At 46.6% G+C, this 17,745-nt stretch overlaps 1 protein-coding gene across 6 annotated transcripts in view; it reads right to left on the reverse strand.

Moving 5' to 3' along the window:
• The window catches only part of ZNF512B (zinc finger protein 512B), a 324,570-nt gene that overhangs the window by 180,105 nt on the left and 126,720 nt on the right, over positions 1 to 17,745 (reverse strand). For all 6 annotated transcript variants that reach the window (XM_033914235.1, XM_033914236.1, XM_033914239.1 and 3 more), the window contains 3 exons: positions 14,651 to 14,871; positions 14,234 to 14,305; positions 12,831 to 12,962 (listed from right to left, as the gene is read on the reverse strand). In XM_033914235.1, coding sequence (XP_033770126.1) covers positions 12,831 to 12,962; positions 14,234 to 14,305; positions 14,651 to 14,871 — 425 coding nt within the window. The remainder of the gene's footprint in view (positions 1 to 12,830; positions 12,963 to 14,233; positions 14,306 to 14,650; positions 14,872 to 17,745) is intronic.

The following is a 17,745-nucleotide window of genomic DNA, read 5'->3' on the forward strand; positions in this document are numbered from 1 at the left end:
GGATCTCTGCACGATAAAGCCTGAAGCTCTGACACTTGCCAAGCCAATGTGACCGCCACCAGGAAGACGGTCTTATTTATTAATTTTATTTATTTATTTAAAAATTTATATACCGCATAAAAACTATGCGGTTTACAAAATGACATGCATACATATTAAAAATACTAAACATGTCTCGACAAGACAAACATATAAGAACATATGATTCGCCACTGCTGAGTCAGACCAGTGGTCAATCATGCCCAGCAGTCCCCTCACGCGGCGGCCCTTAGGTCAAAGACCAGTGCCCTATTTGAGTATAGCCTTACTTGCGTATGTTCTGTTCCAGTAGGAACTTATCCAACCTTGTCTTGAATCCCTGAAAGGTGCTTTTCCCTGTAACAGCCTCCAGGAGAGCGTTCCAGACTTCCACCACTCTCTGGGTGAAGAACTTCCTTACGTTTGTACAGAATCTTTTCCCAGCCTCTCTGATCTCCTTCTCAACTGCTCAAAGTGCTTCTGGTTCTAGTACTCTGCCCTCCAGTAGCTTGACTTGCTTCTTCAGGCCCTCCAGTTCCTCCAATCGGGCGAATACATAAGACTGCCTCCCAGAGGGGAGGTAGTCATACATATGACAAACGGTGCAGAAGACTGGGTACCTCATCATCCTGCTTCTATCTGCTGCTTCCATTGCTGTCCGCTTGCCCGGTCTGTTGTCTGAAGTGGCTTCTCCTTGTTTCCCAGGTCTTATGTGCTCCTTGTTCTTCCCTTTATGCTTTCTCCCACTGCATGTAGCGTCCTTGGTGCTATTACTGTGTAGTCCATCTCCTAATTTTATATCTCTGCGTCTACTGTGTTTATTTATTTGCTGTTCATACCTGTCCTGTTGCCCTTTGTGGAACTTGCCTGTGTAGGTGTCCTTCCCTGGTGTTTCTTCAGTGCAGTAGCTTGTCCCTTCTCAAGGCGCTCTTGCTAAGGTGAGCGCCTTTAACACGCGCTGAACAGCTGAGCGTCATTGGCCCCTCCCCTTTTAAGGGGGAGCTCCGGTGGATGACATAAGGGGTGGGCAGAGCTACCTCTTGCTGCTGCCCCTAGCTCTCTCCTGTCTTCTCTTTCTCCTACTCCTTCTTCTCTCCTTCTCCTGGTTGCCTTCTCCTTCTCTTTTTCTCTCCTCTACTACCTCCTGCTCACCTGCCCAAGACACTATAAAACAGAGAGATCCCATCCAGGGATTCATAGGGTGGATGAGTCAGGGAGCATAGGACCAAATTCAGGTTCCACGACGGGCAAGGCAGTTGCTAGGGAGGCCTCAGCCTCTCGGTCTCCCTCAAGAACCAGACAACATACGGGTGAGAAGCCAGAAAACCCCTGAACGAAGAGGGACCTATACAGGAGAGTCCTGCAATCTGAACACGTAAAGAGACCGCCAGACCCTTCCTGAGGCCAGCCTGCAGGAAGTCCAGAACATGAGCCACCGATGGTACCAGAGGGTCCACCTGAACCCCTGCACACCAAGCCTGAAAACACCTCCAGGCTTTCGTGTAGGCCAATACATACAATTTCCGCTTGCTCTGCAGGATTGTGACGATAACCACAGAGGAATAACCCCAGGCCATCAAGGATGCCTGCTCAAGTGCCAGGCCATAAGACCAAAGCAGTCCGGATCTTGAAGTGCAATCAGCCCCTGCGTAAGCAACCTTTGAAGGCAAGGAAGACGCAGACCCCTCTCCGAGGGCAACCTCACAAGGTCTGTGTACCAAAGTCTCCTGGGCCAGTCCGGATCCACAAGGATCACTGGATCCCTGGATCACTGGATCACTGGATCCCTGTGAGAGGACACCTGGCGCAGCACTCGCCTCGCCCTATCATAGGCCACGGGGGAAAGACGTACAGAAGTTCCCTTTCAGGCCAAGGTTGAACCAGAGCATCGAGTCCTTCGCTGCTGACCTCCCGTCGTCAGCTGAAAAATCTGTCAGCCTTCCTGTTCTGAGAAGATGCCATCAGATCAAAGGCTGGATGACCCCCAGCGGCGCACTATGGTCTCGAACGCCAGTCCGGACAGGGACCATTCTCCCTGGTCCAGAGTCTGACGACTGAGCAAGTCTGCCTGAACGTTGTCTACGCCGGCCACATGAGCCGCAGACAAGGCCAACAGATGTCGTTCCGCCCAAGCAAAGAGCAACTGAGCCTCCAAGCAGGGGACTCCTTGTACCCCCTTGATGGTTGACATAGGCAACAGCCGTCGCATTGTCCGAGAACACATGGACAGCCTTCCGGCAGAGACACCTTTGAAATCTCAGTGGAGCTAACTGGATCGCTCACAGCTCCAGTCAATTGATGGACTATCTACTCTCCCACACCGTTCAGTGGCCCTGGACTGGGACTATACCCCAGCCGGAAACGCTCGCGTCCATGGTCAGGATCAGCCAGTCCAAGACCCGCAGAGAGAGTCCTTTGTTCAGAGTGACTGGGTTCAACCACCACAACAAACTGCTGCAAGCCACTGTTAACCAAGGCAGCTTCACCCCTAATGCATCTCTCTGGGGATTCCACTGCTTCAGAAGTGAAAACTGAAGAGGATGCAGGCAAGCTCTCACCCACGGAATCACATCTATGGTTGTCACCATGAGACCCAACACCTGTAGGCACTGCAGGCCGTCGGGGCCGAGACCGCTAACATGTCCCGAATTGCACTCCTGAGTTTGAGTTTTCTAGATTCTGAAAGAAATACCCGGTTCAGACCCATGTGGAACTGGATTCCCAGGTACTCCAAGTCCTGGGTTGGCTCGAGATAACTCTTCCTCAGATTGATCACCCATCCAAGACGTTCCAGCAAAAACACCACTTGGCGAACCGCCAAGTGGCCCTGCTCTCACGAGGGAGCTCTGATCAGCCAGTCGTTGAGGTACGGATGCACGAGCACACCCAGAGAATACAGGAGGGCAGCCACCACCACCATGATCTTAGTAAAAGATCTGGGCACCGATGCCAAACCGAAAGGGAGCGCTGTGAACTGGAAATGCCTCCCGAGAACATGAAACCTCAGGAACCTCCGATAATCTGGGAACATCAGGATGTGGCGATACGTTTCTGTGAGATCCAAGGAAACCAAAAACTCCCCAGGTGCCACCGCTGCTAAGACAGAACACACCGTTTCCATCCGGAAATGCGGAACTCGCAAGAATGCGTTCACTGTTTTCAGGTCCAGAATTGGTCTGCAATTGTTGGAGTCCTTCTTTGTCACGATGAAGTAAATTGAGTATCTCCCAGAGCCAAGTCGTCCCTTGGGACCGGCTCTATGGTCGCCTGATCTAGTAACCTGCGCACCATAGCGCACAACTTGCTGGCCCTGTCCGGATTTCCCTCGGGAGAGGACAGGAAGAAGTCTGCTGGTGGCCGGAAGAACTGCAGTCGAAGACCGTCCCCGAGTACCTCTAGGACCCACTGGTCTGAGGTTATCTGTAGCCATTCTGGAAGGAAGGCCAAAAACCGCCCCGATTCGGGGGGGCCTCGCCAGAGACCTGGCATCATAATTTTCTCTTGGAAAGGACAGAAGGTCGAGAGTTGTAAGGCTGTTGGTGCACTGCACCTCCAAATCGAGGTCTGTAGGACGCTCCAAATCGCTGTTCCGCCGCAGGGGGTCCGGCGTACTGTGAAGTTCTCCAGAAGGGATGAAAATTCGTCCGTCCCTTACCCCTGGTCGGATGAGGTCTAGAGCCAGGAAGCGCCTTAGGCTTACGGTCCTGCACACTTGCCATCAGGTTATCCAAACCCTGGCCAAACAAGAGCAAACCTTTAAAAGGCAATTTGCTCAGCATAGCCTTGGATGAAGAATCACCCGACCACTGGTGAATCCATAGCAGTCTCCTTGCAGAAACTGAATAAGCTCCCAACTTAGAAAAAATTTCAAAATATCATAGAGTGCGTCTGACAAACAATTCACCCCAGAAACCAGGAAGTCGAGATCCCGAAGGACAAACATGCCCAAGCCACAAAGAAAATGGCCGCTGCAGCTCGCACACCCATCACAGCGGAATCAAAAAGACACTTCATGACAAAATCCAGTATTCGGTCCTGGACATCTTTCAGGACAACCCCTCCATCCGAGGGCAAAGAGGTACGTTTAGTTACCTGAGTCACCACCGAATCCATCCTCAGTGGGACTAGGTGCTTGTAAAATTCTGATGCCATGGTATACAATTTAGCCATGGCCCTAGCACACTTCAGGGGACCATCCCAAACCTCCAAGAGCATTTCTGCTAAATCTGCATGATCTGGAAATGCAGCGGAAAGCGGGGGCTTAGAACTCATGACTGAATATCCCGCCTGAACTGTGGAGTCTGAACGAAGTTTCAATGTCCGCAGGGATTCAGAGATAAGATCCTCTCCCAGATCGCGGAAATCAGTGTTCTGGGAATCCCCGAGATCTGCTAGGTTAGCCATGTCAGCAGAACCCGCCAAAGAGCCGTGCCACAGCAACGGCATAGAAATTGACACATGCACCGAGGCAATAGTGGGAAGTTGCCACTGGCTTTCAGATGGACCAGCAAGGGAGCAGACTGACATGCTGGAATCCAAAGGCTGAACAGACTGCCGCACCGGAGTCTGAGAGGGAGACACAAGCATAGCCCGCTTTCTCATGAAAGCCTGATATATCATATTCACAAATTCTGGCAGAAAATAGTCCCTGGCGACCAGAGCCGATCTGCGGGACACAGATGTGGAATGTTTTGAAGACTTATGAGACCTTTCTTCGGAACTGTGCTTGCGTTTTGTGAAAGCGCCCTCCTCTCCCAATTTTGGCATCCCGGATGCTGGAATCTTATCTATTGCGGAATCAGATGAAAGCAGAGCTTCTCCAAAGGAGGATAGTGCAGAATCAACGCACAGTTCACACACCCCTGAGGTGGCCATCTGTGAAGTTTGGAGCAAAAACGAAGTTTCTAACTCCAAAAAATATAGTTTTAAAAACTTTAAAGAAAATCCAAGATGGCCACCGTTGATGCCAATTTTGCCTGAACAACACCTGTTAAAAATGTAGGAAAATGCAAAAAACAGCAATTTTAGGATTTTACAGGTGGGGGAAACCTTCCCTGTCACCTCAGATCATGACCACCAGGACCCCTCAGGGAAATCAGGGAAGACACGCGGTGCGGTTCCGATCCCTGCGTACTTCCACGGAACCACAGCAGCCTGTACCCCTTTGCGGATGAACCAGGGGAGAGATGGCTTCCAATCCCAGAGATCCAATCCAATCTGCAGGCTGTCCAGAGGGCTTATTGCAAGTTAAGATTACAGAGCACCCTCCGGAAGCAGACAAAATTAAAAATGTCTGATCTTCTGCCAAAGGATCACTCGCACAGAGTTGATCCACAGAATGTGGGCAAACCCACGAAATAAATCAAAAAAGACTAGGAACTGAAAACAAATCACGAGCAGAAGAAACTGATTTCAACCATGCAGAGAAGCTGACAGGAAACTCCCGGACAGGTAGCCCAAAGGGGAGGGATCAAGATTTAGTAGCCCTGCAGCAGAAGCTATCAGACATACTAGAACCCTCAAGTTCAGCCTCCAGAGGGATTGTACAAGAATGGAGTACTTGGAAAATCCTGAGAAATATATTCCTGGAACTAAAATTATTTTTGCGGGTCTTAAAAAAAAAAAAAAAAGAAGAGCGAGCAGATCTGATTGCACATTTGAAAAAAGCAACATCTTCATGACATACTTCTTAATTTACTGTGTCATGATGCATTCTTTATGTAAGGAAGACAAATTTCAAAACAAATACTCTTGTTTCATGAATTCACATATTAATGTACAGCCAGTTTTTGTGTCTTGGCAGAATAAAGACTAAACTTTCAGAAAAAAAAAGGTTCTGGGTTGAAGCCAGGCACAGGCGCACGCTTGATGGCTCTATAACGCCCCATCAAGTATTACGCTGCTTTTGTCAGTTCTCGGTATTCTTGGATGATATCTTGGGGGGCGGTGGGGCAATGTGGGTGTAAGAGGTTGACCTGTAAGCCATCCTGGGCTATTTGGGGAGGACGGGATAGAAAGCTAATTAAATAAATAAATAAGAGGAGCCCAAAACATTCACTCTTCTGGGATGCAAAGTGACCGGTACATTTGAGCTAGATACTGTTTTCTTTTAGGAAAAGTCCATAGTCTGTGGAATGTTGCTACTATTTGGGTTTTTGCCAGGTACTTGTGACCTGGATTGGCCACCTTGAAAATGAGATACTGGGCAAGATGGACCACTGGTCTGACCCAGTAAGGCTATTAATATAAGTAAAAAAAGGAGGAGGTTGTACTTTGAAAAGAAAAGCACAAATAAAATTATAGGAATAGTGCATAAAAAGTGTTTCCTTTTGATTTTAATAATATGGCAGCCTCATTTTGAAAAAAATCTGACAAATTAAATAATAATACCTGCTGTTATCTGGACTCGAACATGGGAGGCAAAAGCGGGACACAGAAGGGGGGAGGGAGTGCATTTTTGGACACAGAAAGCATGAACTTGGGAGAGAGGATGGAGGAAGGGAGGGAAAGAGATGCTGAGGTGGAGGAGGGAATAGAAAGGGAGAATTAGGCATGGGTGTGTCAATGAGAGGAAAAGAGAGATGGTCGTATACATGGGGAATGGAAGAAAGAGGATAATTTTTGGTCATAGGGAGGGAATGAGGTACAGATGATAGGGAAGAGAAAGATGAGAGTGAGAAATGTGATGGAAAGGGAACAGTGGGACAGATTGAAAGGGATGCAAGAGGGAGGAATGTTGGACATAGTGGTGAAGGGAATGGAGAGAGAGATGTGGCATAGTGCTGGAGAGGGGTGATATAAGAAGAAATGTTGGGCATGGGGCTGGTGGGCAGGGGCAAAAGATGCTGCACATGGTCTGGGGGATGAGAGAGGGATAAATGCTGGACCATGGTAGGAGGAACCATTGGACAGCAACAGAAGAATTTACAGGATGGGAAAGTGGAAAAAAGAAACTGGGACCAACTTGATGGAAAAATAAGTCTCCAGACAACAAAGATAAAAAACTGGAATTTATTGACTAAAATATGTTAGCTTTGAGAAATGTATATAGTAGATATCTTTGTATTGTGTTCAAAAGAAAAGGAAATGTATTTCTGGTTTTATTTCTACAGTGTTGAAGTACTTGCTGACCCTTGCTGTGGCTGGTGGGGATCCCCAAGTACCACCAGCAGAGGACCTCCTCTAGAGACAGCCAGAACTCCCCTCCACCAAGCGCATCAGTCACTAGCAGCATTCATGAACCCCTGAGGTGCTAGCAAAAGGGACCCAAGGCAAATAATATTTCTATATTTTTTGTGTAAATTCCCATATCCTGTATACTTGTTTGGATACATTAATAAATTTCAATTAAAAAAAAAAGGGACCCAAGGCCAACTAAACAGAAAGTCCTGAGTTGACAGATTGGGGGGTCCTCATCAGCTGAGTATTTATATTTTATATTTACATTAGAGGCTCTGGAAGAAACCCATTTACAAAGTATGTATTCTTCCCAATTAATATTTCCAAATTAATAAAGTATCTTTGCTTATTTCAGTAGTATAATTAAATGAAATAATTACTTCTGAAGTTTATAGGGACGGGTGGGGACAGATTTGATTCCGGTGGGGACGGGTTTGACTCCTAACGGGGATGGACGGAGACGGGTTTGATTCTACCGGGGATGGGTGGGGACTCCTTAGTGGATGTAACAGAATCAATTTTGTATGTGAAACAAAGCTCCAAAATCCACTGCTGTTAACCAGACACTAAATCTGCGAAACTACATATCTTCATTTTTTGTTTCTTTTCAGAATAAACCTGTTGGAGGTAACAAAACTTAGATTTTCTGCATTTAAGGTAGGAGTTGTGGTGTTTTGTTCATATTCAGGGGTACTTATATGCAAAGCTAACAGGGCACATGATGATTCCCTTCAAAACATACACATCAATAACAAAGATAGGATGTATTGGATATTGATGCCACTGTTTTATCAAACTTCCCAAAAACACCTCTAAAAATCTATCAGTTATACTCTCATAATGGCCAAGCGCAGAATTCTGGTTAATGTAGGGAGCAATTTAGGGGATCACGTGATGAAGGTTTCCTGAACGGACGTCTCAGCACAGCGCTCCGCTCTGACTTCCTCTTGAAACCCTTGGCTTTTACATTTAACCTGTGCCCTCAAATTTTTTTTGATCACCTGTGGTTGACGACACTGAGGGGTCTCTGCTGGGGCTTGTTTGGAGCGCTCTCTGCCCAGCAGGTGGGGTATGCCGCCTAAGGCTCTGAGACCTGCAAAGAATACTGCGGTTTCTCTTTCCAAGATGGCGGGGACACAAATGGAAGCGTCGGCCGAGCGATCTTCTGAAGAAGTGATACAGGTGTCCATGCAGCATCTTTCGCAACTGCTTGACGATTAGCTTGCCAAATTGCACACCTCAATGGAGGAAATCAAAGATGCTCTGGCGGGGCAGGCGGGGCAGATTCAGCAGGTGGAGGAATGCGTGGCAGCCCACGAGGACCGGATGGATGAGTCGGAGGGCCGGTTGGTTGCTGTAGAGCAGCATGTGAGTCAGTTGCTCGACAAGGTGGAGGACCAGGAGAACCGGTCACGGAGGAAGAATATTCCTATATTTGGAGTGCCCGAGATGATCAAGGACTCTGCCCTTTTGTAACTGGTGGAGCACTGGATGCCACAGGCCCTGGGTCTCCTGGAACACGCAGGCCTCGTAGTGATGGAGCGGGTACATCATGTGGGGCAGCGCTGGGAGGAGGCCAACACCGCCAAGCCCCGTCCAGTTTTGGTGCGCTTCCATAACTACGCAGTGAAGGCTTGGCTTCTGGACCTTTTTTAAAAATCCAGTTCCTTGGAGTATGATGGCACAAAACTTTTGCTCTTCCAGGACTTTTTATCTAAGGTTGTTGAGCAGAAGCGTGCATTTTCACCTTATTGCTCTTAATTGGTTGCCCGAGGCATCAAATTTGCTTTCCTGTACCCGGCTAAGGTGCACTTGACTCATGCAAATCAAACTTTGAGTTTTGACAAGGTGGAGGAGCTGAAGTGCTTCATGGAGCAGTGGTCTCAAATTCAAAACCTTTGCAGGGTCACATTTTGGATTTGTAGGTACTTGGAGGGCCTCAGAAAAAAAATAGTTAATGTCTTATTAAAGAAATGACAATTTTGCATTAGGTAAAACTCTTTATAGTTTATAAATCTTTCCTTTTGGCTAAGTCTCAATAATAATATTGTAATTTATAGCTAAAGAGAAATATGATCAAGAAACTGTTTAATTTTACTTTTGTAAGATACTGAGGGCCTCAAAATAGTACCTGGCAGGCCGCATGTGGCCCATGGGCCGTGAGTTTGAGACCACTCTCCTAGAGGATCTGCAGAGGCGCGGACATGTAGGCTTCTTCTGTAATTCTCGTGTTGCTGTGTAGTCTGCAGAGGGGGAGCCTACTGCCATTCTTTTATAGACGCCTGGGACTTTTGGCGAGCTTTTGGTAGGACTGTGCTTATAGAAACTTCATCTTATTATTAAAGCATTTAAAACATTTGAATGTTAGAACGGCCGCAGAATGGAATGGTGTAAGCCAACAGTTGCAGCACTAGCCTCGTCCTGAAGAAGGCGAAACGCGTTGGTGGGGAACAGTGCGGCCACACAGTTGATATTTATAAGATAAGTGCATTATCCATTAGTGAATTTTTGAAAATGGAATGCTTTAATAATAAGATGAAGTTTTTGTAAGCAAAAAAGATGAAGAAAGATTTATAAAATTAATATGTTTAAAGAAAATTTTCATGACAAGTTACGAGTTGAACTATAAAATATAAAAATAAAAAAATATTAGGTTTGATATACACAGGGTGAACTCAGTGAGGAGTGCTGCTACGCTGATATCTTTCAGAGTAGCGTTCTGAGATATCCCCAGTGTCTATATATCAAAGGTTAGTTCTTTGCATTTGGAGTTATACATGGCAAGATAGCTTGTTTCCCCAAAATTAGCCACAAGATCCCACAAAGCATCAAGAGTCACCTCTGAGGGTTTGTTAGGAAAGGTTTGCACTTGACCAGTGAAAAAATGCTCACCATTTGAAGATTCCTCTTGTTTCCCTTCCATCTGGGTAATCCCTCCACCCGCTGGTGGAACTGCCTCCGGTTTCTTGGAGGGGCTCTCGTTGAAGTGCCCTTCCTTCTAAGCTCTCCAACGATGTCTGGCTTGCCTCTGGTGGTGGAAACGACCCTTCCTCCGGGGTTTCCTCACCTCTGGGGGAACTTGTTATCCAGGGCTGCGGGGGCGGTGCTCGAAGGTTGGGGCTGAGAGTTGTATCCGGCCCAGGGAGAACTGCTGCAGACCCGCCCATACGCAGCGTCTCCTGCAGGCTGCTCACCGACGTTCCAGGTAAATTTTGCATGCGTGATGCGTCTCAGGATTTCTTCAATGGTGTCAACAGGGACTCCTCCGGTTCGCCGCGAGGCAGCAGCAGCGCTCCGCCCGCGTCGCTTCGGCATTGCAGGTAGGAGAGAAAAAAAGTTCCCCTCACTACCCGTAGAATTTCTTGAATTAATCGGACAAACTCCCAAGGCGTCTATTCAGCCGAACAAGCTCGCGGCCATCTTGGATCCCATGTCGTTCTTTGTTGGTGGCCTTTGGGCTCATTAGAAAGGTCATTCTGCAGCACAGGATGGGCAATACTGTCACACCCGTGCTCTCTGTGGACACCCTGAGCCGTCGGGTAGTGACACGATGTTCGCTACTGGCGTGGTCCCTTTAGAATTAGGGTGTCCTTTCAAGTTGGCCGCCTCTAGGCAAATGCCTAACTAAGCTTACTCCCAAGGGCTTTGAAGAAAACACATTTGTCAGAATGGCCTTGGTGCAAAAATATAAGCTTTTATTTGGTCACCGGCCGTAGAATCACTGTGCCACTCCAGGTTTCCCTGGTAGCATTAACATAATACAAAACCAAAAAGAAAAAGTTCATTTCACTCACTATCACTCAGGAATCAGCTCTGAGCTTGCTTGGCAAATCATATTCAGTCTTTTAGCTCTTCATAAGGCTTAGAGGTGAAACAGTTGGCAAAAATAACTTCACTGTAGAGCTACAGAGGAGACATTCATATTCATGCCTAAGAGACATTCTGTGCTTTTCCTATAGTGTACTCACTCTCTCCAGCTGAGCTGGGCTGGACTTTCCACCCAGAAAGGGAGTAGGCTTTACGCTCAGAGGATTAATCTCCTTTTCCTAAGAGGCATGCAGGCTAATTCAATTACCTAGTTGCTATGGCAATCAATTCACAACTGGGCTCTTGCACGGAGTCTTGAAACCAGGAACCTCTGGGTTTAACCTGGCTAGAATTACAGCCTAGCATTTGGTTCGGTTGGGCACATTTCCTGAAGAGGAGATTACTGTGTCTTTCACAAAGTCCAGCAAACTAGCATGTGAAAACTGCAGTACCGGATTACGTTCCTTGATAACTCCCACAGTCATTAGCTCAATGAGAAAACAGAAAAACAGCCAGAAAGAAAACCCTTTTCACAGACCTTTTCCCAATGTGTTCAGCTCTCCATTTCCTCTGGCCAGCTCTCCTCCACAGCACAACTCTCTTCTACCACCATTGGCTCTGGGGGAAGGACTTCTGTGGCCAAATTACCAGTCTTCTCCTCAGTCATCTCCCAGTCCGTGCTGAACTGCCCTGCAGGGTCTGAGGCAAGCTCCGCCCCGTCCTGCACCTCCTGCCTCTGCTCTCATCCTGCTCTTTCTGCCAAGCCTCGTTCTCTTCCACCTTCCCCTCGCTCTCTGACAAGCCTGGCTTTAAACTGAGGGAAAAAACCACTCCCCCTTGGCTTTGGAAATGGGAAGGGAATTCCTTCCTCAGCCTGTGCCGTTTCTCTGAGGGGAAACTGCTTGTGAGCTTTCTGCCTTAAAGGCATTGGACAATAGCAAGGCAGATTCTTCCTGCCTGGCTTTGGGACTGCTTCAGGTAAGTCTAAGCTTTCCTGTTCTATTTCCATTTCCTCATCCTTACTCACAGGGTAGTCAGCTAAATTATTGTCTTGGGCACTGACCTGGTCAGCCCTTCTGCACTGGGGTTTGTATACTTTCCTACATTTCCCTGTGGCAAACCTTTGGAATGTAGTAAGTTTGTCACAATATGTGGTCCACTGTCCAGCAGTGGCGGGACACATATCCCAGATGTAGGGAGATATAGGGAGGCATAGACAGCAGTCTTATCTGGAGTGCTGGGGCATCTTTTAGGAGGGAGTCAGAGTCCCGGGAGTCAGGGGGAGGGAGGCAGTGTGTTTGTGTGTGTGTGGGGGGGTCTGTGTTTTGGGGGAGAGGTTCTTACCCTTCTTTCTTCTTTTCTTTTCCTTTCTGGCTATATAAAAAATTAAAACTTGGAGAGTGCGGGCACTGCGGGGGGATTTCGAGGGAGGAAATCCTCGCAGGGGATCCTTTGGCCTCCCAGAGTTGGGGGGGGAGGGGTTTCTGTGGTTTCACTGTTTTCTTCGCTATACTGCCAGTTTGTGGTTGGGCAGCTTGTCTTGTTAGTATTGTTACAGGTTGGCCTGCTATGCAGTTGCTTCTTTGTTACTGTGGTTTTATTGTCCTTTTCTTGTATGATGACTATTCTCTATGCATTGCTCCTTCAATAAACATATTTTAAAAAATGTAGAGAGAAGTTTAAAGAACAGCCAAAAATCAGGGAAACCATATGTCGAAACCAACCAAATTTTGATTTTGGCACCAAAACTTGCCTGCAATCTCGATTTAGAAAGGTATTTAATCAAATCTGAAATCCAAATCCAATGGAGTCCAGCTGCTTCTTACCTGAGGAATAGGGTATAGAATCCTTCTTCATGGCAGGCTCGGGGGCTTTCCTTCTTGCCTCCTGCATGCAGCTCTTCCCTTCTGCTTTCTTTGCACGGTTAGCTTTAGCACGATCTTCTACTTTTGCAAGACCTTTTGAAAAAGTTAAATGCAAAGAGCACAGAAAAAGACTGTGTAATGCACAGCAGCTGTCCAATGCTCACAGACACTGGTGTGGAATGGGACAGAGAAGGAAGAGAACAGAGTAGGGATTGTGGAATAGACTGTTCTTTTTATTAGAGCCAGTTTTATCAGGTGCTCTTAATGCAATTTCTTCCTGAGTTGTACATAATCTAGGAGGCCATGAGGACAAGTGGGATTAATAGATTTGTACCAAGGGCTGAGCTTGTAAGAATGTGGCAGTAGCTGAAAGAGTTGAAAAATATTTATATATATCCTTATGCTTCCAGGACTTGCGCAGCCCCAGGGAGCAGTTGGCTTATGTCTTCTAATTGCCCTTGAGAGAGAATTTTGAGGAGGTAGACAGGGAACACCTTCAGCACACTCAGCAGATGCTGTTTATCAGGTGAATATAAATACATTAACCTCTAGGCTGTGAGCAATGGAGAGGAGCAGATGGTGCTGCTACTTCTCTAAGAGATAAAGGTTGGAAATATAGGTAATGATGCAGCTGGAAAAGGAAGTTTGGCTTATCCCTTCAATCTTGTTTAAGCTAGATGTAAAATCTTTTCTTAGTATTTTTTGAACTTAAGGGTAGCTTTATGGGGGTGCAAACAAGGCAACTGCCGTTGCCCCAAGTCTCTCCGAAGCATGTGGCTCAGCCTGCCAAGTCGGCTTTGGGAGCCTCCTCCCTAATTTCTACCTTGAGCCCTAGCATGTCTAACATTGGTTCTGTTTGAACCTAGGAAGCATAAATGCTACTAACTTTGGCCTGAGATTACCTGATAAACATGGGCTTATTTAATGGGGATTTTTTACCGGATAATCAATCTGGAACCTTCTGTCACTGATGAGGAATCTTTTAGAACTTGGCTCTATTTCCCCATTGCAGCTGGAATGGAGTATGGAATTCTCCTCTACCCCCCACCCCCCACCCCCCACAGGTCCCTTTCTGGACCTCTTTTTTTTTTTTTTTTTAAGAGGATTACTGTTAGGCTCATTTGGGTCAGATACCTCAAATCTGAATAACTCTACGTTTACTGGTGTGAACAAGCTTCATAATGGATTCCTGAGTCTCTGACTCTTTAAAAAGAGCTAGAACCTGCTGTTCTCTTCCTAGCTCAGTTGTGATGGTGTTGTGTTGTCAAACAAAGGGGAACACACTGTTATCTTCCCAACTCTACCCATACACATTAAGGGGATCCCATGTACACCATGATAATGCTGCCACGTCATCCGTTTACCTTTCAGTCCAAAGGTCCCCGAAATTGATGGCTGCTCTCCTGTAAACTTCTTTGGAGTTTTCTGCTTCCTTCCTGAGTTGGCAAAGAGAAGGAAAAGCTGTACCTTGTGCTCACAAGAATGACTTAAAACAATTCCTATACAACAAATCTGACCCCATGAATGTGGGGAACAATGAGTTTCATCCTCCCAGAGCCACTGAAAGGACACTAGGAGAGGGTCACTGCCCAAATCTCTCCAAGAGCCCTTACAGCCAGAGACAGAAGGCAGCTGCCTACCCACGTTTCTTCCTCCACAAATCTAATCTCTCTCTCCAACTCTCCTGAAGATTTCTCTTCCATCGTGTGGGGTGCTTTTGCTTGCCCATGCTGCCCTTCCCCCACTCCAAGGACAGTGGCCTTTCCTGGTCCCTATCTTACGGTGTTTCATTCTCTCTGGATCTTCCTCTGGCACTACTGCATAGCTGCTCTCCTGCTTTGAGTCCCTGCAGCTAGAGGTAGCTGTGGATGGTACACTAGGAATGTCTCCTCTTCTCTGGCTCTTTGCTGCACACTCCCCATTCTCACGTCTCTGGGCAGATACGCTGTCCATCTTCACCAGCTTGGGATTTCTGGCATAAGAATTGGCATCCACTGCAGCCCTATAGAAAACACACAGATTTAAAACTGCAAATGGAAGGAAGCAATTTGTGTAGGTCAGCCAACTAGAAGAACGTTATTCAGTCTCCTGTCTAGAAAAGCATGAAAGCTGCAGATATAATGGTAGAGTGAGGCAAGACTCGGGTGCACTGGCTAAGAGTCTAGAACAACAGGGGGTGCTACAGGGAGGCGCGAGGGACATTGGCAGAGTTGTGTGTGAGGGTCTCAGGACTCGTATAGCAAAAGTATGCTACAGGTGCATTAACAAAGTTGCAAATCAGGTATTTTGCAATTTTATAACTGGGGGCATCTGTTCATTACATTGAGTTGAAAATGGCCTAGTGCAGTGGTAGGCAAACTCATTAGTCAAAAGAGCCAAAGATCAGCAATACGATTAAGATTTCTTTTGAGAGCCAAATTTCTTTCCAAGAACCATGTTTTTAGGAGTTGGTTTAAACTAGCTACTAACATTAAATATAACCAGATATCATCATCATAACAATCTTATTGACAAAAAAATATTTTTTACATTCAAATAAAAATATGAGAAAACATGCATTTAACGTGAACAATGGCCTCCTCAGAGCGGGGATGCTGCATCAGCTGTCAGTGGCGCACGTGGAGGATCGTTCAGTCAGGGTAAATATTACTGCTTTTTTGAACATCTCCCCTGCTGTAGCTAGTTGGGATTCCCAAGCCTCACTAACTGACGGCCACCTTCTCCCCTCCAACTTCCCAAGTTCTGCAGCTGGCAGCAATATTGCAAAGCTGCTGCCTTCCCTCTTCCCTGCTCCCCCCACCTTGGCTTTCATGCATGCATGAAAGAAGTGGCAGCTTGAGGATATTGCCATTGGCTGCAAAGCTTGGAGATTTTGGGTGCCAGACTGAAGGAAGATGTCTTCAGGTGGCAGGGCTTGGGAATCCCCAATAGCTCAAGTATTTGTAAATTGCACTCAGGTGGGGATAAACTTTGGTGCCCATCTACTAATTTTGGGCTCTAGTCCCTCCCCTAAATCAGCTGTATATGACTACGACACTGAATACAAAAATAATTGTGATGCACATATCCCAAAGCTAACATATTCCAGTTAATAAATTCAAAATAAAACCATTTTTTCAACCTTGTTGTCTGGATATTTTGTTTTTCCATCATCTTGGTCCCATTTTCTCTTTCTGCTTTTTGTCTATCTTCAACTAATTCTCTTTCCAGTGTCTGCTGTTCATTTTTTCTCCTCTCTTGTTCCATTTCCTCCTTATGCTTGTCTCCAACGTATTGATTTTTCCCTTTCAGCTTTTTTAACTTTTTCTGTTATTTATTGCCTCTGTCCACTCAAATCTTGCCTTCTTTCTCACCCTTCTTTTTAAATGTTCAGCTACCTCTCAATTCTCCATCTTTTCTCAGTCCCTAGCTTTCCCATTTCCCATCTCCTTTCCCAGCCTCCTATTTCCTGCTATCTACTCCCCATTACCACATTTCTACCACTGTACTCACTGCTCTCTCATTCATCTCCTCATCCACATGGCTCATCAATTTCAGAATCCCCCTCCCTCTCTCCACTGGTCAGGCTATAACTCCCTGTCCCTTTCTTTCCATCCCCTTTCTTATCCCAGCTCTCTTCCCTCCTGCCCTCTCATGGGTCCATCTCTCCTCCTCTATCCCCATGGTCCAACATTTTGCTCCCTCTCTTTTCTGTTTTTCTTCTCCCCCCTTGATGCTGAACAATGAAATGGACACAGGCCTAAAATTTCTCCCTACCTCCCTTAACATCTCCAGATCCAACTTCTCTCCCTTTCTCTTCCCAACTGCCTCCCACCCCATCCTCCCCCTCCCGGCCTCCCTCCCCAGGTCTACAATTTCTCCCTTTCTTTCTGGTGTCCCATGCAAGGCTAAAGCTATTATCTCTACTCTCATAAAGCCATTCTTAGTGCTGATGGAGCCCTAATTGCCAAAGCATCTCACATGGAAATTACTTTTCTTACTTACAACTCAGTCAGAAGGATCTTTAAACCTTGGTCGTCTTGATTAGTATCTAACTCATCCAAATAGCTGTCTCCCTTGCTGCAGTTGTCTGTGGGTGTCGTCAGCTCCTCGTAGCTGATTCAGAAGCCTTCTCTCTGACGTCGTGACGTCAGAGGGAATGCTTCTGACACGGCCGCAGATCGCGTTCGAGGAGCCAACACCGCCCGCGGACTGCAGCAAGGGAGCCAGCTATTTTGGATGAGTTTTAGGGAGCTGGCTAGAAAACTACCTGCCAGAGGGAGGGAGGGAGAAGCTGGGCCACACAAGCCGCATTCCTTAGCAGAGCCGCACTCAAGTGGCTAAAGAGCCGCGGTTTGCTGACCACTAGCTTAGTGGTTAAAGCAGCAGGCTAAAAACCAGGCAAATTACCTCACTCTTCATTGCCCCAGGTATAGCTCAGATTGTAAGCTCTCTGGGGCAGGAAAATAAACTTGTGTAACTAATTGTAACGTGCCTCATGCTCAGATTTGAACACGGTGCATAATTAAATCTAAATTACAAAATGGATTCCTGTGTGGCATCAGATTCCAGCCTAGAAATGGCAGCCTGTTATGTAGTAAGGTGATATCAGTAACTGCATTAATATTTTAATATTTGGTACAAATAAACATAGCCTGCATCTTGTACATTTTGATCTGCAGTTTTTTCTTGTTTTTTGCTCTTGCCTACTGTACTGCAGACTTTGTTGGATCTGTTTGTTGTGTGTAGCCTGTTATGTCAGCAACTGTAACTTTCTGTGCCTGATCTTCAAGTACTGGCTCTGTCTCCAGCCATTATACCTTAAAATTCTACAGCAGTGTTGGTAAATTGCTACATGTTTCTAAGAGGTCTTGCCGAGTATCTTCACCTGGTGACC

Source organism: Geotrypetes seraphini, chromosome 11, assembly GCF_902459505.1.
Source record: "Geotrypetes seraphini chromosome 11, aGeoSer1.1, whole genome shotgun sequence".
Lineage (NCBI taxonomy): Eukaryota > Metazoa > Chordata > Amphibia > Gymnophiona > Dermophiidae > Geotrypetes > Geotrypetes seraphini.